Genomic DNA, 25306 nt, shown 5'->3' with positions numbered 1-25306 from the left:
TGCTTCTAACAACTTGCCTCTCACACCATATACTCTTAATACCTTCCACAGAGCATCTCTATCAACTCTATCATATGCCTTCTCCAGATCCATAAATGCTACATACAAATCCATCTGCTTTTCTAAGTATTTCTCACATACATTCTTCAAAGCAAACACCTGATCAACACATCCTCTACCACTTCTGAAACCACACTGCTCTTCCCCAATCTGTTGCTCTGTACATGCCTTCACCCTCTCAATCAATACCCTCCCATATAATTTACCAGGAATACTCAACAAACTTATACCTCTGTAATTTGAGCACTCACTCTTATCCCCTTTGCCTTTGTACAATGGCACTATGCACGCATTCTGCCAATCCTCAGGCACCTCACCATGAGTCATACATACATTAAATAACCTTACCAACCAGTCAATAATACAGTCACCCCCTTTTTTAATAAATTCCACTGCAATACCATCCAAACCTGCTGCCTTGCCGGCTTTCATCTTCCGCAAAGCTTTTACTACCTCTTCTCTGTTTACCAAATCATTTTCCCTAACCCTCTCACTTTGCACACCACCTCGACCAAAACACTCTATCATCAAACACATTCAACAAACCTTCAAAATACTCACTCCATCTCCTTCTCACATCACCACTACTTGTTATCACCTCCCCATTTGCGCCCTTCACTGAAGTTCCCATTTGCTCCCTTGTCTTATGCACTTCATTTACCTCCTTCCAGAACATCTTTTTATTCTCCCTAAAATTTACTGATACTCTCTCACCCCAACTCTCATTTGCCCTCTTTTTCACCTCTTGCACCTTTCTCTTGACCTCCTGTCTCTTTCTTTTATACATCTCCCACTCAATTGCATTTTTTCCCTGCAAAAATGAAACTTATTCAAACTTATATCCCAATAAACTTGTCCCTCAACCTTACTAAACCTAATAACCTTGTTCGTATTCACATTTACCCTCAACTTTCTCCTTTCACACACCTTTCCAAACTCAGTCACCAACTTTTGTTGTTTGCTGATGATACAGCCCTCTCATCCCCAAGGCTCTCTCTCCAAAACAATTGCATTCACCTCCCTGACCACCCTATCCATAAACAAATTTAACAACCATGGGGACATCACGCAACCCTGCCACAGACTGACCTTCACTGTGAACTAATCACTCTCCTTTCTTCCTACTCGTACACATGCCTTACATCCTTGGTATTAACTTTTCACTGCTTCTAGCAGCTTGTCTCCCACACCAATCCTGAGGATTGGAGGGATGCATGCATAGTGCCATTGTACAAAGGCAAAGGGGATAAAGGTGAGTGCTCAAATTACAGAGGTATAAGTCTGTTGAGTATTCCGGGAAATTATATGGGAGGGTACTGATTGAGAGGGTGAAGGCATGTACAGAGCATCTATCTGAGGAAGAGCAGTGTGGTTTCAGAAGTGGTAGAGGATGTGTGGATCAGGTGTTTGCTTTGAAGAATGTATGTGAGAAATACTTAGAAAAGCAAATGGATTTGTATGTAGCATTTTTGGATCTGGAGAAGGCATATGATAAAGTTGATAGAGATGCTCTGTGGAAGGTATTAAGAACATATGGTGTGGGAGGCAAGTTGTTTGAAGCAGTGAAAAGTTTTTATCGAGGATGTAAGGCATGTGTATGAGTGTGAAGAGAGGAAAGTGATTGGTCCTCAGTAAATGTCAGTTTGCAGCAGGGGTGCATGATGTCTCCATGGTTGTTTAATGTGTTTATGGATGGGGTTGTTAGGGAGGTGGATGCAAGAGTTTTAGAAAGTGGGGCAAGTATGCAGTCTGTTGTGGATGAGAGAGCTTGGGAAATGAGTCAGTTGTTGTTCGCTGATGATACAGCACTGGTGGCTGATTCGGGTGAGAAACCGCTGAAGCTGGTGACTGATACAGTGCTGGTGGCTGATTCAGGTGAGAAACTGCAGAAACTGGTGACTGACTTTGGTAAAATGTGTGAAAGAGGAAAGCTGAGAGTAAATGTGAATAAGAGCAAGGTTATTAGGTACAGTAGGGTTGAGGGACAAGTCCACTGGGAGGTAAGTTTGAATGGAAAAAAACTGGAGGAAGTGAAGTGTTTTAGATATCTGGGAGTGGATGGAACCATGGAAGCAGAAAGGAGTCATAAGGTGGGGGAGGGGGCAACAGTTCTGGGAATGTTGAAAAATGTGTGGAAGGCGAGAACGTTATCTCGGAAAGCAAAAATGGGTATGTTTGAAGGAATAGTGGTTCCAACAATGTTATATGGGTGCGAGGCGTGGGCTATAGATAGAGTTGTGCGGAGGAGGGTGGATGTGCTGGAAATGAGATGTTTGAAGACAATATGTGGTGTGAGGTGGTTTGATCGAGTAAGTAATGAAAGGGTAAGAGAGATGTGTGGTAATAAAAAGAGTGTGTTTGAGAGAGCAGAAGAGGGTGTATTGAAATGGTTTGGTCACATGGAGAGAACGAGTGAGGAAAGATTGACAAAGAGGATATATGTGTTAGAGCTAGAGGGAACGAAGAGAAGCGGGAGACCAAACTGGAGGTGGAACGATAGAGTGAAAAAGACTTTGAGCGACTGGGGCCTGAACATACATGAGGGTGAAAGGCGTGCAAGGAAACCTTGAGCGGCACTGCAACTGATGGAGAAAAGGGGGGAAAGCTGATCCATCAACAACCACAGAGATAGATCAGCCAAAAAGGAAGCTAGATATGAAGGGGCAAAGTGAGTGGTGTGTCAGTACTTCTATGCTCCCCTATGCCCATTTTCAAAATGGTTGCTTAACCTTAGGGGTGTAGGTGACAATAAAGGTTCAAAGTTTTTAGCCAAAACTCACTCTGTGGCTTAGAATAGAGGGCAGCTTATATTACAATAAACATGGAACTATAACTGACAGTACTATTCAGTGTCCCTGAATACATGATAAAAAACTTACCTCAGTGTGTTTTCTTTTCCTTTTCCTTTTTCTACTTTCTTCATATAAAACAGATGTATCTTTCCCATCCCTCAGTTGAGAGTATGATTCTGCAAGGAGGAAAATATTTACTCAGCCACTTTCTAAAATTTTTGTAAAGTTACAAGATATTTATTCATTCATTATACTTTGTCGCTGTCTCCCGCGTTAGCAAGGTAGCACAAGGAAACAGACGAAAGAATGGCCCAACCCACCCAATGTATACTTACCTATACATTTCAACATATATATATATATATATATATATATATATATATATATATATATATATATATATATATAGCAGGGGGCTGGAAATCCTCCCCTCTCATTTTTTTTTTTAATTTTCCAAAAGAAGGAACAGAGAAGGGGGCCAGGTGAGGATATTCCCTCAAAAGGCCCAGTCCTCTATTCTTAACACTACCTCACTAATGCGGGAAATGTTAATGTGCTGAGAGGTGCAACTGGAGGGAAGTCTGATCATTATCTTGTGGAGGCGAAGGTGAAGATTTGTATGGGTTTTCACAAAAGAAGAGAGAATGTTGGGGTGAAGAGGGTGGTGAGAGTAAGTGAGCTTGGGAAGGAGACTTGTGTGAGGAAGTACCAGGAGAGACTGAATACAGAATGGAAAAAGGTGAGAACAAAGGAGGTAAGGGGAGTGGGGGAAGAATGGGATGTATTTAGGGAAGCAGCGATGACTTGCGCAAATGATGCTTGTGGCATGAGAAGCGTGGGAGGTGGGTTGATTAGAAAGGGTAGTGTGTGGTGGGATGAAGAAGTAAGATTATTAGTGAAAGAGAAGAGAGAGGCATTTGGATGATTTTTGCAGGGAAAAAATGCAAATGAGTGGGAGATGTATAAAAGAAAGAGACAGGAGGTCAAGAGAAAGGTGCAAGAGGTGAAAAAGAGGGCAAATGAGAGTTGGGGTGAGAGAGTATCAGTAAATTTTAGGGAGAATAAAAAGATGTTCTGGGAGGAGGTAAAGAAAGTGCGTAAGACAAAGGAACAAATGGGAACTTCAGTGAAGGGGGCTAATGGGGAGGTGATAACAAGTAGTGGTGATGTGAGAAGTAGTTGGAGTGAGTATTTTGATGATTTGTTGAATGTGTTTCGTGATAGAGTGGCAGATATAGGGTGTTTTGGTCGAGGTGGTGTGCAAAGTGAGAGGGTTAAGGAAAATGATTTGGTAAACAGAGAAGAGGTAGCAAAGGCATTGCGGAAGATGAAAGTCGGCAAGGCAGCAGGTTTGGATGGTATTGCAGTGGAATGTATTAAAAAAGGGGGTGACTGTATTGTTGACTGGTTGGTAAGGTTATCTAATGTATGTATGATTCATGGTGAGGTGCCTGAGGATTGGCGGAATGCTTGCATAGTGCCATTGTACAAAGGCAAAGGGGATAAGAGTGAGTGCTCAAATTACAGAGGTATAAGTTTGTTGAGTATTCCTGGGAAATTATATGGGAGGGCATTGATTGAGAGGGTGAAGGCATGTACAGAGCATCAGATTGGGGAAGAGCAGTGAGGTTTCAGAAGTGGTAGAGGATGTGTGAATCAGGTGTTTGCTTTGAAGAATGTATGTGAGAAATACTTAGAAAAGCAAATGGATTTGTATGTAGCATTTATGGATCTGGAGAAGGCATATGATAGAGTTGATAGAGACGCTCTGTGGAAGGTACTAAGAATATATGGTGTGGGAGGCAAGTTGTTAGAAGCAGTGAAAAGTTTTTATCGAGGATGTAAGGCATGTGTACTTGTAATAAGAGAGGAAAGTGATTGGTTCTCAGTGAATGTAGGTTTGTGGCAGGGGTGTGTGATGTCTCCATGGTTGTTTAATTTGTTTATGGATGGGGTTGTTAGGGAGGTGAATGCAAGAGTTTTGGAAAGAGGGGCAAGTATGCAGTCTGTTGTGGATGAGAGAGCTTGGGAAGTGAGTCAGTTGTTGTTCGCTGATGATACAGCGCTGGTGGCTGATTCATGTGAGAAACTGCAGAAGCTGGTGACTGAGTTTGGTAAAGTGTGTGACAGAAGAAAGTTAAGAGTAAATGTGAATAAGAGCAAGGTTATTAGGTACAGTAGGGTTGAGGGTCAAGTCAATTGGGAGGTAAGTTTGAATGGAGAAAAACTGGAGGAAGTAAAGTGTTTTAGTTATCTGGGAGTGGATCTGGCAGCGGATGGAACCATGGAAGCGGAAGTGGATCATAGGGTGGGGGAGGGGGCGAAAATCCTGGGAGCCTTGAAGAATGTTTGGAAGTCGAGAACATTATCTCAGAAAGCAAAAATGGGTATGTTTGAAGGAATAGTGGTTCCAACAATGTTGTATGGTTGTGAGGCGTGGGCTATGGATGGAGTTGTGCGCAGGAGGGTGGATGTGCTGGAAATGAGATGTTTGAGGACAATATGTGGTGTGAGGTGGTTTGATTGATTAAGTAATGTAAGGGTAAGAGACGTGTGGAAATAAAGAGAGCGTGGTTGAGAGAGCAGAAGAGGGTGTTTTGAAATGGTTTGGGCACATGGAGAGAATGAGTGAGGAAAGATTGACCAAGAGGATATATGTGTAGGAGGTGGAGGGAATGAGGAGAAGTGGGAGATCAAATTGGAGGTGGAAAGATGGAGTGAAAAAGATTTTGAGTGAACATGCAGGAGGGTGAAAGGTGGGCAAGGAATAGAGTGAATTGGATCGATGTGGTATACCGGGGTCGATGTGCTGTCAATGGACTGAATCAGGGCATGTGAAGCGTCTGGGGTAAACCGTGGAAAGTTCTGTGGGGCCTGGATGTGGAAAGGGAGCTGTGGTTTCGGGCATTATTACATGACAGCTAGAGACTGAGTGTGAACGAAAGGGGCCTTTGTTGTCTTTTCCTAGCGCTACCTCGCACACATGAGGGGGGGAGGGGGATGGTATTCCATGTGTGGCGAGGTGGCGATGGGAATAAATAAAGGCAGACAGTATGAATTATGTACATGTGTATATATGTATATGTCTGTGTGAGTATATATATGTGTACATTGAGATGTATAGGTATGTATATTTGCGTGTGTGGACATGTATGTATATACATGTGTATGGGGTGGGTTGGGCCATTTCTTTCGTCTGTTTCCTTGCGCTACCTCGCAAACACGGGAGACAGCGACAAAGCAAAGTAAATAAATAAATAAATATATATATATATACATACACAGACATATACATATATACACATGTAACTCCCCTTCTAGAAAGTTAAAATACAAGGAGAGGGTTTCTAGCCCCCCTACTCCCGTCCTCTTTAGTCGCCTTCTACGCCACATGAGGAATGCGAGGGAAGTATTCTTTCTCCCCTATCCCCAGGGATAGGCACTTTCTAAAATCTTTGTAAAGTTAAAACAATTAATGTTTATTCCTTCTCTCCACCATTCTTCTTCCTCTCTTACTCTCATTCCATTTACGCAGGGACAAAAATAGACTCCAAGCATACATGTGGTACACACAATCACATATGTATACAAACATGCACACATCACCAATGAGTTAGAATGGAAAGTCGGTCTTAGAGAACACTGAGATATCTCTTATATTTTCTAAAACCTCACCTCCACACTTGCTCACTTCTGAACTTGCTATCCAATATCTCACATACCCTTCCATGAATTACTAAACATGATAGGGATTAGGACACAGGTCACTATTGATGACTTCAATCGTATCAAGTTACAAACACAGATTAGTCTATGTTATAGGAGCTTGTGAGCCTATACTAGAGGCCATGTGAGTTCAGAGATGAAGGGAGCCTGTTCAGGTTTAAGTGAAGCAAATTTCTTCAAGAGTGTGGAATCCACTGAAGTAAAATGTACACAAGAAGCAAGTGTATACAAGATGCAAATACAATCAAAAGATGCAAGTAAAAAGACTAGGAAACAGAAATATGAAGTTTCAAGCACTTTTGAGTAATTATATCATCAGGGCTGAGTACGGATAGAGAACCAGAATATAATAAACCAGCCCTGCCAAGTGGTGGCTGGTATAGTATATTCTTGTTTTCTTTATCTGTACTTGGTCATGATGATGTAATTATACGAAAACACTAGAAACCATATATTTTCTGTTTTCTTCTGTTTTAACCTTCATCTTTCGTACACTAGCTACTTGTGTTCCTACTATTACAATTGGGTAGAAGTAGCTGGTACGAACATTAGGGAGGAACCTCTGGAAACACTTGGCTTGAGTTGCCCTCTACCGGAGGCCTGTTAAGGCTGAGGCACTTAAAAACTAAGAAGTGGGTCTGGAGTTCACCAGTAATGGAGACTCTTTTGCCATGACCAAACAATGAGGGAACGGGCATCAGAGATATAGATGGACATATAGCTACTTGTGTATGTTTTGCATACATACTTTTTTCACACTTGACTGACATTTACTGCTTTTGCAAGGTAGCGCTATGAACAGAAAAAGAAAGCCACATCTGCTCACATCCACTTCAGAGCTGCCATGTGTAATACACTGAAAACACAACTTATTATTATTTTTTTTTTTTATTATACTTTGTCGCTGTCTCCCGCGTTTGCGAGGTAGCGCAAGGAAACAGACGAAGAAATGGCCCAACCCCCCCCCCCCCCATACACATGTATATACATACGTCCACACACGCAAATATACATACCTACACAGCTTTCCATGGTTTACCCCAGACGCTTCACATGCCTTGATTCAATCCACTGACAGCACGTCAACCCCGGTATACCACATCGCTCCAATTCACTCTATTCCTTGCCCTCCTTTCACCCTCCTGCATGTTCAGGCCCCGATCACACAAAATCTTTTTCACTCCATCTTTCCACCTCCAATTTGGTCTCCCTCTTCTCCTTGTTCCCTCCACCTCCGACACATATATCCTCTTGGTCAATCTTTCCTCACTCATCCTCTCCATGTGCCCAAACCACTTCAAAACACCCTCTTCTGCTCTCTCAACCACGCTCTTTTTATTTCCACACATCTCTCTTACCCTTACGTTACTCACTCGATCAAACCACCTCACACCACACATTGTCCTCAAACATCTCATTTCCAGCACATCCATCCTCCTGCGCACAACTCTATCCATAGCCCACGCCTCGCAACCATACAACATTGTTGGAACCACTATTCCTTCAAACATGCCCATTTTTGCTTTCCGAGATAATGTTCTCGACTTCCACACATTTTTCAAGGCCCCCAGGATTTTCGCCCCCTCCCCCACCCTATGATCCACTTCCGCTTCAATGGTTCCATCCGCTGCCAGATCCACTCCCAGATATCTAAAACACTTCACTTCCTCCAGTTTTTCTCCATTCAAACTCACCTCCCAATTGACTTGACCCTCAACCCTACTGTACCTAATAACCTTGCTCTTATTCACATTTACTCTTAACTTTCTTCTTCCACACACTTTTCCAAACTCAGTCACCAGCTTCTGCAGTTTCTCACATGAATCAGCCACCAGCGCTGTATCATCAGCGAACAACAACTGACTCACTTCCCAAGCTCTCTCATCCCCAACAGACTTCATACTTGCCCCTCTTTCCAAAACTCTTGCATTTACCTCCCTAACAACCCCATCCATAAACAAATTAAACAACCATGGAGACATCACACACCCCTGCCGCAAACCTACATTCACTGAGAACCAATCACTTTCCTCTCTTCCTACACGTACACATGCCTTACATCCTCGATAAAAACTTTTCACTGCTTCTAACAACTTGCCTCCCACACCATATATTCTTAATACCTTCCACAGAGCATCTCTATCAACTCTATCATATGCCTTCTCCAGATCCATAAATGCTACATACAAATCCATTTGCTTTTCTAAGTATTTCTCACATACATTCTTCAAAGCAAACACCTGATCCACACATCCTCTACCACTTCTGAAACCACACTGCTCTTCCCCAATCTGATGCTCTGTACATGCCTTCACCCTCTCAATCAATACCCTCCCATATAATTTACCAGGAATACTCAACAAACTTATACCTCTGTAATTTGAGCACTCACTCTTATCCCCTTTGCCTTTGTACAATGGCACTATGCACGCATTCCGCCAATCCTCAGGCACCTCACCATGAGTCATACATACATTAAATAACATTACCAACCAGTCAACAATACAGTCACCCCCTTTTTTAATAAATTCCATTGCAATACCATCCAAACCTGCTGCCTTGCCGGCTTTCATCTTCCGCAAAGCTTTCACTACCTCTTCTCTGTTTACCAAATCATTTTCCCTAACCCTCTCACTTTGCACACCACCTCGACCAAAACACCCTATATCTGCCACTCTATCATCAAACACATTCAACAAACCTTCAAAATACTCACTCCATCTCCTTCTCACATCACCACTACTTGTTACCACCTCCCCATTTGCGCCCTTCACTGAAGTTCCCATTTGCTCCCTTATCTTACGCACTTTATTTACCTCCTTCCAGAACATCTTTTTATTCTCCCTAAAATTTAATGATACTCTCTCACCCCAACTCTCATTTGCCCTTTTTTTCACCTCTTGCACCTTTCTCTTGACCTCCTGTCTCTTTCTTTTATACATCTCCCACTCAATTGCATTTTTTCCCTGCAAAAATCGTCCAAATGCCTCTCTCTTCTCTTTCACTAATACTCTTACTTCTTCATCCCACCACTCACTACCCTTTCTAATCAACCCACCTCCCACTCTTCTCATGCCACAAGCATCTTTTGCGCAATCCATCACTGATTCCCTAAATACATCCCATTCCTCCCCCACTCCCCTTACTTCCATTGTTCTCACCTTTTTCCACTCTGTACTCAGTCTCTCCTGGTACTTCCTCACACAGGTCTCCTTCTCAAGCTCACTTACTCTCACCACCCTCTTCACCCCAACATTCACTCTTCTTTTCTGAAAACCCATACAAATCTTCACCTTAGCCTCCACAAGATAATGACTTATATATATATATATATATATATATATATATATATATATATATATATATATATATATATATATATATATATATTCTTTTCTTTTCTTTCAAACTATTCGCCATTTCCCGCATTAGCGAGGTAGCGTTAAGAACAGAGGACTGGGCCTTGAGGGAATACCCTCACCTGGCCCAATTCTCTGTTCCTTCTTTTGGAAAATTAAAAAAAAAACGAGAGGGGAGGATTTCCAGCCCCCCGCTCCCTCCCCTTTTAGTCGCCTTCTACGACACGCAGGGAATACGTGGGAAGTATTCTTTCTCCTCTATCCCCAGGGATAATATATATATATATATATATATATATATTTTTTTTATACTTTGTCGCTGTCTCCCGCGTTTGCGAGGTAGCGCAAGGAAACAGACGAAAGAAATGGCCCAACCCACCCCCATACACATGTATATACATACACGTCCACACACGCAAATATACATACTTACACGGCTTTCCATGGTTTACCCCAGACACTTCACATGCCCTGATCCAATCCACTGACAGCATGTCAACCCCGGTATACCACATCGATCCAATTCACTCTATTCCTTGCCCTCCTTTCACCCTCCTGCATGTTCAGGCCCCGATCACACAAAATCTTTTTCACTCCATCTTTCCACTCCAATTTGGTCTCCCACTTCTCCTCATTCCCTCCACCTGCGACACATATATCCTCTTGGTCAATCTTTCCTCACTCATTCTCTCCATGTGCCCAAACCATTTCAAAACACCCTCTTCTGCTCTCTCAACCACGCTCTTTTTATTTCCACACATCTCTCTTACCCTCACGTTACTTGATCAAACCACCTCACACCACACATTGTCCTCAAACATCTCATTTCCAGCACATCCACCCTCCTGCGCACAACTCTATCCATAGCCCACGCCTCGCAACCATACAAAATTGTTGGAACCACTATTCCTTCAAACATACCCATTTTTGCTTTCCGAGATAATGTTCTCGACTTCCACACATTCTTCAAGGCTCCCAGGATTTTCGCCCCCTCCCCCACCCTATGATCCACTTCCGCTTCCATGGTTCCATCCGCTGCCAGATCCACTCCCAGATATCTAAAACACTTTAATTCCTCCAGTTTTTCTCCGTTCAAACTTACCTCCCAATTGACTTGACCCTCAACCCTACTGTACCTAATAACCTTGCTCTTATTCACATTTACTCTTAACTTTCTTCTTTCACACACTTTACCAAACTCAGTCACCAGCTTCTGCAGTTTCTCACATGAATCAGCTACCAGCGCTGTATCATCAGCGAACAACAACTGACTCACTTCCCAAGCTCTCTCATCCACAACAGACTTCATACTTGCCCCTCTTTCCAAAAATCTTGCATTCACCTCCCTAACAACCCATCCATAAACAAATTAAACAACCATGGAGACATCACACACCCCTGCCGCAAACCTACATTCACTGAGAACCAATCACTTTCCTCTCTTCCTACACGTACACATGCCTTACATCCTCGATAAAAACTTTTCACTGCTTCTAACAACTTGCCTCCCACACCATATATTCTTAATATCTTCCACAGAGCATTTCTATCAACTCTATCATATGCCTTCTCCAGATCCATAAATGCTACATACAAATCCATTTGCTTTTCTAAGTATTTCTCACATACATTCTTCAAAGCAAACACCTGATCCACACATCCTCTACCACTTCTGAAACCACACTGCTCTTCCCCAATCTGATGCTCTGTACATGCCTTCACCCTCTCAAATCAATACCCTCCCATATAATTTACCAGGAATACCCAACAAACTTATACCTCTGTAATTTGAGCACTCACTCTTATCCCCTTTGCCTTTGCACTATGCACGCATTCCGCCAATCCTCAGGCACCTCACCATGAGTCATACATACATTAAATAACCTTACCAACCAGTCAACAATACAGTCACCACCTTTTTTAATAAATTCCACTGCAATACCATCCAAACCTGCTGCCTTGCCAGCTTTCATCTTCCGCAACGCTTTTACTACCTCTTCTCTGTTTACCGAATCATTTTCCCTAACCCTCTCACTTTGCACACCACCTCGACCAAAACACTCTATCATCAAACACATTCAACAAACCTTCAAAATACTCACTCCATCTCCTTCTCACATCACCACTACTTGTTATCACCTCCCCATTTGCGCCCTTCACTGAAGTTCCCATTTGCTTCCTTGTCTTACGCACTTTATTTACCTCCTTCCAAAACATCTTTTTATTCTCCCTAAAATTTATTGATACTCTCTCACCCCAACTCTCATTTGCCCTCTTTTTCACCTCTTGCACCTTTCTCTTGACCTCCTGTCTCTTTCTTTTATACATCTCCCACTCAATTGCATTTTTTCCCTGCAAAAATCATCCAAATGCCTCTCTCTTCTCTTTCACTAATAATCTTACTTCTTCATTCCACCACTCACTACCCTTTCTAATCAACCCACCTCCCACTCTTCTCATGCCACAAGCATCTTTTGCGCAATCCATCCCTAAATACATCCCATTCCTCCCCCACTCCCCTTACTTCCATTGTTCTCACCTTTTTCCATTCTGTACTCAGTCTCTCCTGGTACTTCCTCACACAAGTCTCCTTCCCAAGCTCACTTACTCTCACCACCCTCTTCACCCCAACTTTCACTCTTCTTTTCTGAAAACCCATACACATCTTCCCCTTAGCCTCCATATATATATATATATATATATATATATATATATATATATATATATATATATATATATATATATATATATATATCTTTTTTTTCTTTCAAACTATTCGCCATTTCCCGCATTAGCGAGGTAGCGTTAAGAACAGAGGACTGGGCCTTTGAGGGAATACCCTCACCTGGCCCAATTCTCTGTTCCTTCTTTTGGAAAATTATACTCAGTCGCTGTCTCCTGTGTTAGTGAGGTAGCACAAGGAGACAGATGAAAGAATGGCCCAACACACCGACATACACATGTATATACATGAACGCCCACACACGCACATATACATGCCTAAACACTTCAATGTATAAATACATACACTATTATAGACATATACATATATACACATGTACATATTCATACTTGCTGCCTTCATCCATTCCCACTGCCACCTCTCCACACATGAAATGGCACCCCCCTCACCCTGTGTGTGCGTGAGGTAGCGCTAGGAAAAGACAACAAAGGCCACATTCGTTCACACTCAGTCTCTAGCTGTCATGTATAATGCACCAAAACCACAGCTCCCTTTCCACATCCAGCCCTCACAAAACTTTCCATGGTTTACCCCAGACACTTCACATGCCCTGGTTCAACCCACTGACATCACGTCGACCCCGGTACACCACATCATTCCATTTCACTCTATTCCTTGCATGCCTTTCACCCTTCTGTATGTTCAGGCCCCGATCACTCAAAATCTCTTTCACTCCATCCTTCCACCTCCAATTTGGTCTCCCACTTACCTCTTAGTCAATCTTTCCTCACTCATTCTCTCCATGTGACCACACCATTTCAATACACCCTCTTCTGCTCTCTCAACCACACTCTTTTTATTACCATACATCTTACTTACTCAATCAAACCAACTCACACCACATATTATCCTCAAACATTTCATTTCCAACACATCAACCTTCCTCCACATAACCCTACCTATAGCCCATGCCTCGCAACCACATAGCATTGTTGGAACCACTGTTCCTTCAAACATACCCATTTTCGCTTTCTGAGATAATGTTCTCGCCTTCCACACATTCTTCAACGCTCCCAGAACCTTCCCTCCCTCCCCCATCCTGCGACTCTCTTCTGCTTCCATGGTTCCATCTGCTGTTAAATCCACTCCCAGATATCTAAAACACTTCACTTCCTCCAGTTTTTCTCCATTCAAACTTATCACCCAAATAACTTGTCCCTCAACCCTACAGTACCTAATTACCTTGCTTTTGTTCACATTTACTCTCAGCTTTCTTCTTTCATACACTTCTGCAGTTTCTCAACCGAATCAGCTACCAGTGCTGTATCATCAGCAAACAACAACTAACTCACTTCCCAAGCCCTCTCATCCACAACAGACTGCATACTTGCCCCTCTCTCTAAAACTCTTGCATTCACCTCCCTAACAACCCATCCATAAACAAATTAAACTGGGGTTTGAAATTAATCCTGGGGTTATCAAATCTATAACATCATGAAAATCATAACTGCTTGGGCAAGGTTCACAATATTATGACATAAGAAGGGCCACAACAGTGTAAATGATAATGCTCTACATGCATGATCCAGTACTATGATGTGTGTGTGCAGGAACAGATGTCTGTCATGTTCAATTCTTTGGGTTAACCCATCTTGCTTATAAGGCTGCCTTTATCTAAAACTGGGAGGTACGAGGAGGAAGTGTAAAGCATCTGCATTTTTTGTTCAAATATAAATAAGTATCCTACTTACCACTAGCAGGTGTAACAATGCGTGATCCATGCTTGAGGGCTAACATTGCTGCTGCTGCATCCACATCTTCACTGTGAACCCCTGGTGCTGGCATTCCCGCACCAGTGGTCCCAAATGTGCTAAGTCCTCCCACTGCCGATGATCCTAAGCGGCGTGCCAGGTAGGGGAACAATTCTGGGTCAGGAACATTTGCTCCAGCTGGCTTTGAGGGGCTGACAACAGGACTCTCAACACTCATTGCAGTTCTTGCAACACTTCCCTGACCACTAACTGTTTCAGTGAGCTGCCTGCTAGACCATTAAAGAAAAGTTACAACAATGCAGTTTTGAGAGATTTTTGGTACATGTTAAGGGACAAAAGTTTACAAAAGACCAGGTGAAATCAGGGAAGACTATTTTCAGACGTTATGTGAAGACAAGGGGAGTCACTTTAAACTGACAGAGGCCATGATTTCAAGTTAATATCACATTCACATTCAAACTCATGACAAAATTTTGATTTAGCTCTACTTTAAATGAAGACTGCTTTATTGACAGCAGACTACAACAATTACATATTATATATATATATATATATATATATATATATATATATATATATATATATATATACATATACATATATATATATATATATTTTTTTTTGCCACTGTCTCCCGCTTGCGAGGTAGCGCAAGGAAACAGACGAAAGAAATGGCCCAACCCACCCCCATACACATGTATATACATACACGTCCACACACGCAAATATACATACCTACACAGCTTTCCATGGTTTACCCCAGACGCTTCACATGCCCTGATTCAATCCACTGACAGCACGTCAACCCCGGTATACCACATCGATCCAATTCACTCTATTCCTTGCCCTCCTTTCACCCTCCTGCATGTTCAGGCCCCGATCACACAAAATCTTTTTCACTCCATCTTTCCACCTCCAATTTGGTCTCCCACTTCTCCTCATTCCCTCCACCTCCGACACATATATCCTCTTGGTCAATCTTTCCTCACTCATTCTCTCCATGTGCCCAAACCATTTCAAAACACCCTCTTCTGCTCTCTCAACCACGCTCTTTTTATTTCCACACATCTCTCTTACCCTTACATTACTTACTCGATCAAACCACCTCACACCACACATTGTCCTCAAACATCTCATTTCCAGCACATCCACCCTCCTGCGCACAACTCTATCCATAGCCTACGCCTCGCAACCATACAACATTGTTGGAACCACTATTCCTTCAAACATACTCATTTTTGCTTTCCGAGATAATGCTCTGTGGAAGGTATTAAGAATATATGGTTGGGAGGCAAGTTGTTAGAAGCAGTGAAAAGTTTTTATCGAGGATGTAAGGCATGTGTACGTGTAGGGAGAGAGGAAAGTGATTGGTTCTCAGTGAATGTAGGTTTGTGGCAGGGGTGTGTGATGTCTCCATGGTTGTTTAATTTGTTTATGGATGGGGTTGTTAGGGAGGTAAATGCAAGAGTTTTGGAAAGAGGGGCAAGTATGAAGTCTGTTGTGAATGAGAGAGCTTGGGAAGTGAGTCAGTTGTTTTTCGCTGATGATACAGCGCTGGTGGCTGATTCATGTGAGAAACTGCAGAAGCTGGTGACTGAGTTTGGTAAAGTGTGTGAAAGAAGAAAGTTAAGAGTAAATGTGAATAAGAGCAAGGTTATTAGGTACATTAGGGTTGAGGGTCAAGTCAATTGGGAGGTAAGTTTGAATGGAGAAAAACTGGAGGAAGTAAAGTGTTTTAGATATCTGGGAGTGGATCTGGCAGCGGATGGAACCATGGAAGCGGAAGTGGATCATAGGGTGGGGGAGGGGGCGAAAATCCTGGGAGCCTTGAAGAATGTGTGGAAGTCGAGAACATTATCTCGGAAAGCAAAAATGGGTATGTTTGAAGGAATAGTGGTTCCAACAATGTTGTATGGTTGCGAGGCGTGGGCTATGGATAGAGTTGTGCGCAGGAGGGTGGATGTACTGGAAATGAGATGTTTGAGGACAATGTGTGGTGTGAGGTGGTTTGATCGAGTAAGTAATGTAAGGGTAAGAGAGATGTGTGGAAATAAAAAGAGCGTGGTTGAGAGAGCAGAAGAGGGTGTTTTGAAATGGTTTGGGCACATGGAGAGAATGAGTGAGGAAAGATTGACCAAGAGGATATATGTGTCGGAGGTGGAGGGAACGAGGAGAAGTGGGAGACCAAATTGGAGGTGGAAAGATGGAGTGAAAAAGATTTTGAGTGATCGGGGCCTGAACATGCAGGATTGTGAAAGGCGGGCAAGGAATAGAGTGAACTGGATCGATGTGGTATACCGGGGTTGACGTGCTGTCAGTGGATTGAATCAGGGCATGTGAAGCGTCTGGGGTAAACCATGGAAAGTTGTGTGGGGCCTGGATGTGGAAAGGGAGCTGTGGTTTCGGGCATTATTGTATGACAGCTAGAGACTGAGTGTGAACGAATGGGGCCTTTGTTGTCTTTTCCTAGCGCTACCTCGCACACATGAGGGGGAGGGGGATGGTATTCCATGTGTGGCGAGGTGGCGATGGGAATGAATAAAGGCAGACGGTGTGAACTGTGTGCATGGGGGGGGCTGGAAATCTCCCCTCACGTTTTTTTTTTAATTTTCCAAAAGAAGGAACAGAGAAGGGGGCCAGGTGAGGATATTCCCTCAAAGGCCCAGTCTTCTGTTCTTAACGCTACTTCGCTATCGTGGGAAATGGTGAATACCTATACATCTCAACGTATACATACAGTATATGTACACACACAGACATATACATATATACACATGTACATAATTCATACTGTCTGCACTTAGTCATTCCTGTCGCCACCACTTCTCATTCCCTCCACCTCTGACACATATATCCTCTTTGTCAATCTTTCCTCACGCATTCTCTCCATGCGACCAAACAATTTCAGAACACCCTCTTCAGCTCTCTCAACCACATTCTTTCCATTACCACACATCTCTCTTACCCTTTCATTACTTACTTGATCAAACCACCTCACACCACATATTGTATGTATGTGTCTGTGTGTGTATATATATGTGTACATTGAGATGTATAGGTATGTATATTTGCGTGTGTGGACGTGTATGTATATACATGTGTATGGGGGTGGGTTGGGCCATTTCTTTTGTCTGTTTCCTTGCGCTACCTCGCAAATGCGGGAGACAGCGACAAAGCAAAATAAATGAATAAATAAATAAATATATATATATATATATTATCCCTGGGGATAGGGGAGAAAGAATACTTCCCACGTATTCCCTGTGTGTCATAGAAGGCGACTAAAAGGGAAAGGAGCGGGGGGGCTGGAAATCTCCCCTCTCGTTTTTTTTTTTTTAATTTTCCAAAAGAAGGAACAGAGAAGGGGGCCAGGTGAGGATATTCCCTCAAAGGCCCAGTCTTCTGTTCTTAACGCTACCTCGCTATCGCGGGAAATGGTGAATACCTATACATCTCAACGTATACATACAGTATATATACACACACAGACATATACATATATACACATGCACATAATTCATACTGTCTGCACTTATTCATTCCTGTCGCCACCCCACCACACATGAAATGAAAACCCCCCTCCCCCTGCATGTGCGCGAGGTAGCGCTAGAAAAGACAACAAAGGCTACATTCGTTCACATTTCACATTCAGTCTCTAGATGTCATGTATAATCCACCGAAACCACAGCTCCCTTTCCACATCCAGGTCCCACAAAACTTTCCATGGTTTACCCCAGACACTTCACATGCCCTGGTTCAATCCACTGACAGCACATCGACCCCAGAATACCACATTGTTCAAGTTCACTCTATTCCTTGCACGCCTTTCACCCTCCTGCATGTTCATGCCCCGATCACTCAAAATCTTTTTCACTCCATCTTTCCACCTCCAATTTGGTCTCCCACTTCTCATTCCCTCCACCTCTGACACATATATCCTCTTTGTCAATCTTTCCTCATGCATTCTCTCCATGCGACCAAACCATTTCAGAACACCCTCTTCTGCTCTCTCAACCACATTCTTTCCATTACCACACATCTCTCTCACCCTTTCATTACTTACTTGATCAAACCACCTCACACCACATATTGTCCTTAAACATCTCATTTCCAGCACATCCACCCTCCTCCCCACAACTCTATCCATAGCCCATGCCTCGCAACCGAATAACACATTGCTTTCCAAGATAACGTTCTTGACTTCCACACATTTCTCAACGCTCCCAGAACTTTCGCCCCCTCCCCCACCTTATGGTTCAATTCCGCTTCCATGGTTCCATCAACTGCCAAATCCACTCCCAGATATCTAAAACACTTCACTTCCTCCATTCAAACTTACCTTCCAATTGACTAGTCCCTCAACCCTACTGTACTATTAGCTAATAACCTTGCTCTTATTCACATTTAGTCTCAGCTTTCTTCTCTCACACACTTTACCGAACTCAGTCACCAGCTTCTGCAGTTTCTCACATGAATCAACCACCAGCGTTGTATCATCAGCGACCAACAATTCACTCACTTCCCAAGCTCTCTCATCCACAACAGACTGCATACTTGCCCCTCTTTCCAAAACTCTTGCATTCACCTCCCTAACAACCCCATCCATAAACAAATTAAACAGCCATGGAGACATCACGCACCCTTGCCGCAGACCAACATTCACTGAGAACCAATCACTTTCCTCTCTTCCTACACGTACACATGCCTTACATCCTCGATAAAAACTTTTCACTGCTTCTAACAACTTGCCTCCCACACCATATATTCTTAATACCTTCCACAGAGCATCTCTATTAACTCTATCATATGCCTCCTCCAGATCCATAAATGCTACATACATCTAAGTATTTCTTACATACATTCTTCAAAGCAAACACCTGATCCACACATCCTCTACCACTTCTGAAACCACACTGCTCTTACCCAATCTGATGGTCTGTACATGCTTTCACCCTCTCAATCAATACTCTCCCATATAATTTCCCTGGAATACTCAACAAACTTATACCTCTGTAATTTGAGCACTCACTTTTATCCCCTTTCCCTTTGTACAATGGCACTATGCAAGCATTCCGCCAATCCTCAAGCACCTCACCATGAATCATACATACATTAAATAACCTTACCAACCAGTCAACAATACAGTCACCCCCTTTTTTAACAAATTCCACTGCAATACCATCCAAACCTTGCTGGCTTTCATCATCCACAAAGCTTTTACTACCTCTTCTCTGTTTACCAAATCATTTTCCCTAACCATCTCACTTTGCACACCACCTCGACCAAAACACCCTACATCTGCCACTCTGCAACAAACACATTCAACAAACCTTCAAAATACTCACTCCATCTCCTTCTCACATCACCACTACTTGTTATCACCTTCCCATTAGCCCCCTTCACTGAAGTTCCCATTTGTTGCCTTGTCTTACGCACTTTATTTACCTCCTTCCAAAACATCTTTTCATTCTCCCTAAAATTTAATGATACTCTCTCACCCCAACTCTCATTTGCCCTCTTTTTCAACTCTTGCACCTTTCTCTTGACTGCCTGCCTCTTTCTTTTATACATCTCCCACTCATTTGCATTATTTCCCTGCAAAAATCGTCCAAATGTCTCTCTATTCTCTTTCACTAATAATCTTACTTCTTCATCCCACCACTCACTACCCGTTCCAATCTGCCCACCTCCCACGCTTCTCATGCCACAAGCATCTTTTGCGCAAGCCATTACTGCTTCCCTAAATACATCCCATTCCTCCCCCATTCCCCTTACATCCTTTGTTCTTACCTTTTTCCATTCTGTACTCAGTCTCTCCTGGTACTTACTCACACAAGTCTCCTTCCCAAGCTCACTTACTCTCACCACTCTCTTCACCCCAACATTCTTCTTTTCTGAAAACCTCTACAAACCTTCACCTTAGCCTCCACAAGATAATGATCAGACATCCCTCCAGTTGCACCTCTCAGCACATTAACATCCAAAAGTCTCTCTTTTGCACGCCTATCAATTAACACATGATCCAATAACGCTCTCTGGCCATCTCTCCTACTTACATAAGTATGCTTATGTATATCTCTTTTTAAACGAGGTATTCCCAATCACCAGTCCTTTTTCAACACATAAATCTACAAGCTCTTCACCATTTCCATTTACAACACTGAACACCCCATGTACACCAATTATTCCCTCAACTGCCACATTACTCACCTTTGCATTCAAATCACCCATCACTATGACCTGGTCTCATGCATCAAAACTACTAACACACTCACTCAGCTGCTCCCAAAACACTTGCCTCTCATGATCTTTCTTCTCATGCCCAGGTGCATATGCACCAATAATCACCCATCTCTCTCCATCCACTTTCAGTTTTACCCATATCAATCTAGAGTTTACTTTCTTACACTCTATCACATACTCCCACAACTCCTGTTTCAAGAGTAGTGCTACTCCTTCCCTTGCTCTTGTCCTCTCACTAACCCCTGACTTTACACCAAAGACATTCCCAAACCACTCTTCCCCTTTACCCTTGAGCTTCATTTCACTCGAAAGCCAAAACATCCAGGTTACTTTCCTCAAACATACTACCTATCTCTCCTTTTTTCTCATCTTGGTTCCATCCACCCACATTTAGACACCCCAATCTGAGCCTTTGAGGAAGATGAGCACTCCCTGCGTGACTCCTTCTTCTGTTTACCCTTTTAGAAAGTTAAAATACAAGGAGGGGAGGGTTTCCAGCCCCCCCCGCTCCTGTTCCCTTTAGTCGCCTTCTACGACACTTGAGGAATGCGTGGGAAGTATTCTTTCTCCCCTATCCCGAGGATGTAAGGCATGTGTACGTGTAGGAAGAGAGGAAAGTGATTGGTTCTCAGTGAATGTAGGTTTGCGGCAGGGGTGTGTGATGTCTCCATGGTTGTTTAATTTGTTTATGGATCAGTTTCACACTCGAATCAGCCACCAGAGCTGTATCATCAACGAACAACAACTGACTCACTTCCCAGGACCTCTCATCCCCAACCGACTGCATACATGCCCCTCTCTCCAAAACTCTTGCATTTACCTCCCTAACCACCTCATCCACAAACAAATTAAACAGCCATGGGACATCACACACCCCTGCCACAGACTGACATTCACTGGGAACCAATCACATTCCTCTCTTCCTACTCATACACATGCCTTACATCCTTGGTAAAAACTTTTCACTGCTTCTAACAACTTACCTCCCACACCTTATGCTCTTAAGACCTTCCACAAAGCATCTCTATCAAACCTATCATATGCCTTCTCCAGATCCAAAATGCTACAAACAAATCCATCTGTTTTTCTAAGTATTTCTCACACACATTCTTCAAAGCAAACACCTGATCCACACATACTCTACCACTTCTGAAACCACTCTGCTCTTCACCAATCTAATGCTCTGTAAATGCCTTCACCTTCTCAATCAATACCCTCCCATGTAATTTCCCAGGAATACTCAACAAACCTATGCCTCTGTAGCATGAACACTCACCTTTATCCCCTTTGCCTTTGTACTATGGCACTATACATGCATTCCTCCAACCCTCAGGCACTTCACCATGATCCATACATACAATGAATATCCTCACCATCCAATCAACAACACAGTCATCCCCTTTCTCAATAAATTCTACTGCAATACCATCCAAACCTGCCACCTTGCCAGATTTCACTTCCACAAAGCTTCCACCACCTCTTCTCTCTTAACCAAACCATCCTTCCTGATCCTCTCACTTCACACACCACCCCAACCCAAACATCCAATATCTGCCACTCTCTCATCATACACTCAACAAACCTTCAAAATACTCACTCCATCTCCTTCTAGCTTCACTACCTGTTATTACTTCCCCTCTTGCCTTCTTCACCTATGTTTCCATTTGTTCTCTTGTCTTATGCATGCTATTTACCTCCTTTTTCAGTTCTCCCTAAACTTTAATGATACTCTCTTACCCCAAACTCTCAATTGCCATCTTTTTCAACCCTTGCACCTTTCTCTTGACCTCCTGCCACTTTCTTTTATACTTCTCCCATTCATTTGCACTCCTTCCTTGCAAGTATCATCCAAAGGCCTCTCTTTCCTTTTTCACTAACAACTTTACTTCTTCACCCCACCACTTACTACCCTTTCTAATCTGCCTACCTCCCACCTAATGATTTAACTTTTTCACTTATGTTTGAATATCCAGCTGAATCATATCAACTGAAGCCTATGAAAGTTTCTTCCACCAACACAAAGGTGATGTAAACACTCCTCTACTCTGTACCCCTACGACCATGCACAACTGAAGTTGTGCATAGACAGAGACCCCACGGGAAAAAATAGATTGTTAGAAGACCTAAGTAATGAGAAGGAACACTTCTGACATGTATCAATAGATGAGCAAAAACAAATAACATGAAAATTGTGATGAAATAAGTGACAGAAAATTATTTTAGTAGGATTATGGAAGGAGAACAGGAACTAGCATAAGAGACTAACCCTACCACCCTTGACAACCCAGTAGTGTAATGGCAACCATGCTCCTGATAGACTAATAGCCCAGGACAGTATTTCATGACACTTTTGAAACCAGCGCCATATGTCCACATACACTGGGAGAAGAGAGCACAAAAGAAAATCAACGGGCAAACGGTGTAGGCAGTGTGGTGTTGGTGTGTGCATTGGTGAGTGCTTCAATGATTTTCACTCCCCTGTCAAATACTAAAATCAACAACATAGTACTAAAACTGTATATAAAAGTGTAGAGTACTAAATTATGGAAAGTTTATCATGTATGTAAAATAAAAATTAAAAAAAAGCACCCCTTAGCATTAATATAAATCATCTTATTCACCACCAATGCTCTGCCCCTGTGAGAAATCAGTGAAAATTGTGCCAACATGTGATGATAAACACAAATCAAACAATCACATCCACTTCACTTGCTGCTATACGAGGAAGGACCACATCAAACATGCAAATATTGGGCTTTATTGTGTCTATATCCCATGCCAAAATGATAAAACAAAAATAAGTATAAGATGTAGTTGTCTATTTCTACACAGTTTTTGTGTATCTTTTACACTTTTACATGCAACTCTCTCATTTTAGGGAAGAAATTTTTTCTCCGATTCCTTAATTTTTTGTGCACATGGAGATGAACATTGGAGGGAAGATCAATGCTTAAGGTTGTAAAGACTATTTACACATATACCTTTTAACAGTAACATAAAAATCCTTTGATTTGCAAGTACTTTACTACGCAACTGAAGATTTATTCCTATCTGCAATAGCAGGAGTCCCAATCTACAGCAACTTCAGCTAAATATGAAGAAAAAACCAGAAAAGCAGCATTTTGCAAATGATATTCCTGATTTAAAACAAGAGTCCATCAATTAGGTACTTGAACCCTTTCCCGTCTAGGAACTTTTGAAGACAAGCATTTACGGATACCTCATTTTTTTTTTTCATACTAGCTTGCTGCTTCCTGCATTAGCAAGGTAGTGCTGGGAACAGATAAAGAAAAGGGCTCATTTACTTATATCCCTTCTCTAACATTCATAAATAATGCATTGAAACCACAGCCTCCTACCCAAAACCAGTCATCACGGATCTCTCTGTAGTTTCCCACTGCTGTGTTTCTGTGACACATGTAAAAGTAAAGAGAATAAATTACTATTGTTGGACAACAGATGATGCGTATGAAATGACATTTTTGGAGAGCTAATGCCTCATGACCGCTTTCAACTCTTCTGATTATTCACTTTACTGACAATAAAAATTTTCTAACAAGGAGATGATAACTTGCAGATAATCCCACCATATTTTGAACACACATGTGCAAAATTCCAGATGAAGTCCATGCCTTTTCATAATTTATGCACAGCTGAGAGGTTAGTGGTAAGGAGAGGTCATTAGCACATGCTCTTCTGAACACAACAAAGTTTGAATGTATTGAGTAAATTATAAGTATCTTGAACAGCATCTTTCACATAAATATTTTCATATCATCTGAAAACAGTTACTTGTGCATCTGGTAATTCAGAGAGAGCTATGCAACAATGAAAGTTGCACATACTGATGGCGAGATGACAGCCAGATCCAGCTGAGTCTTGCACTGTCACCATAAGGCAAAAGTAACCTGTTCATTTTCATAATCAAATATTCTTACTACTATATTTATCTATTCATTATACTTTGTCGCTGTCTCCCACGTTAGCAAGGTAGTGCAAGGAAACAAACGAAAGAATGGCCCAACCCACCCACATACACATGTATATACATACACATCTACACACACACATATACATACCTACACATCTCAATGTATACATATATATACACACCCAGACATATATACACACATGTACATAATTCATGCTGTCTACCCTTATTCATTCCCATTGCCACCACGCCACACATGAAATGACAACCCCCTCCCCCTGCATGTGTGTGAGGTAGCGCTAGGAAAAGACAACAAAGGCCACATTCGTTCACACTCAGTCTCTAGCTGTCATGTATAATGCACCGAAACCACAGCTCCCTTTCCACATTCAGGCCCCACAAAACTTTCCAATTCATTGACAGCACGTCGACCCCAGTATACAACATCGTTCCAATTCACTCTATTCCTTGCACGCCTTTCATCCCCCTGCATGTTCAAGCCCCAATCACTCAAAGTCTTTCTCACTCCATCTTTCCACCTCCAATTCTGTTTCCCACTTCTTGTTCCCTCCACCTCTGACACATCTATCCTTTGTCAATCTTCCCTCACTCACTCTCTCCATGTGACCAAACCATTTCAAAACACCCTCTTCTGCTCTCTCAACCACACCCTTTTTATCACCACACATCTCTCTTATCCTTTCATTTCTTACTCGATCAAACCACCTCACACCACATAT

General features: G+C 42.4%; 1 protein-coding gene across 14 annotated transcripts in view; it reads right to left on the bottom strand.

Moving 5' to 3' along the window:
* The window catches only part of LOC139761687 (uncharacterized), a 312428-nt gene that overhangs the window by 34084 nt on the left and 253038 nt on the right, over window positions 1–25306 (bottom strand). For all 14 annotated transcript variants that reach the window (XM_071686108.1, XM_071686115.1, XM_071686079.1 and 11 more), the window contains 2 exons: window positions 14372–14661; window positions 2940–3028 (listed from right to left, as the gene is read on the bottom strand). In XM_071686108.1, coding sequence (XP_071542209.1) covers window positions 2940–3028; window positions 14372–14661 — 379 coding nt within the window. The remainder of the gene's footprint in view (window positions 1–2939; window positions 3029–14371; window positions 14662–25306) is intronic.

The sequence above is a fragment of the Panulirus ornatus genome, chromosome 3 (assembly GCF_036320965.1).
Source record: "Panulirus ornatus isolate Po-2019 chromosome 3, ASM3632096v1, whole genome shotgun sequence".
Classification (NCBI taxonomy): Eukaryota; Metazoa; Arthropoda; class Malacostraca; order Decapoda; family Palinuridae; genus Panulirus; species Panulirus ornatus.
Note: the sequence above shows the minus strand (reverse complement) of the source record. Positions and strands in the feature narration are given on the sequence as shown.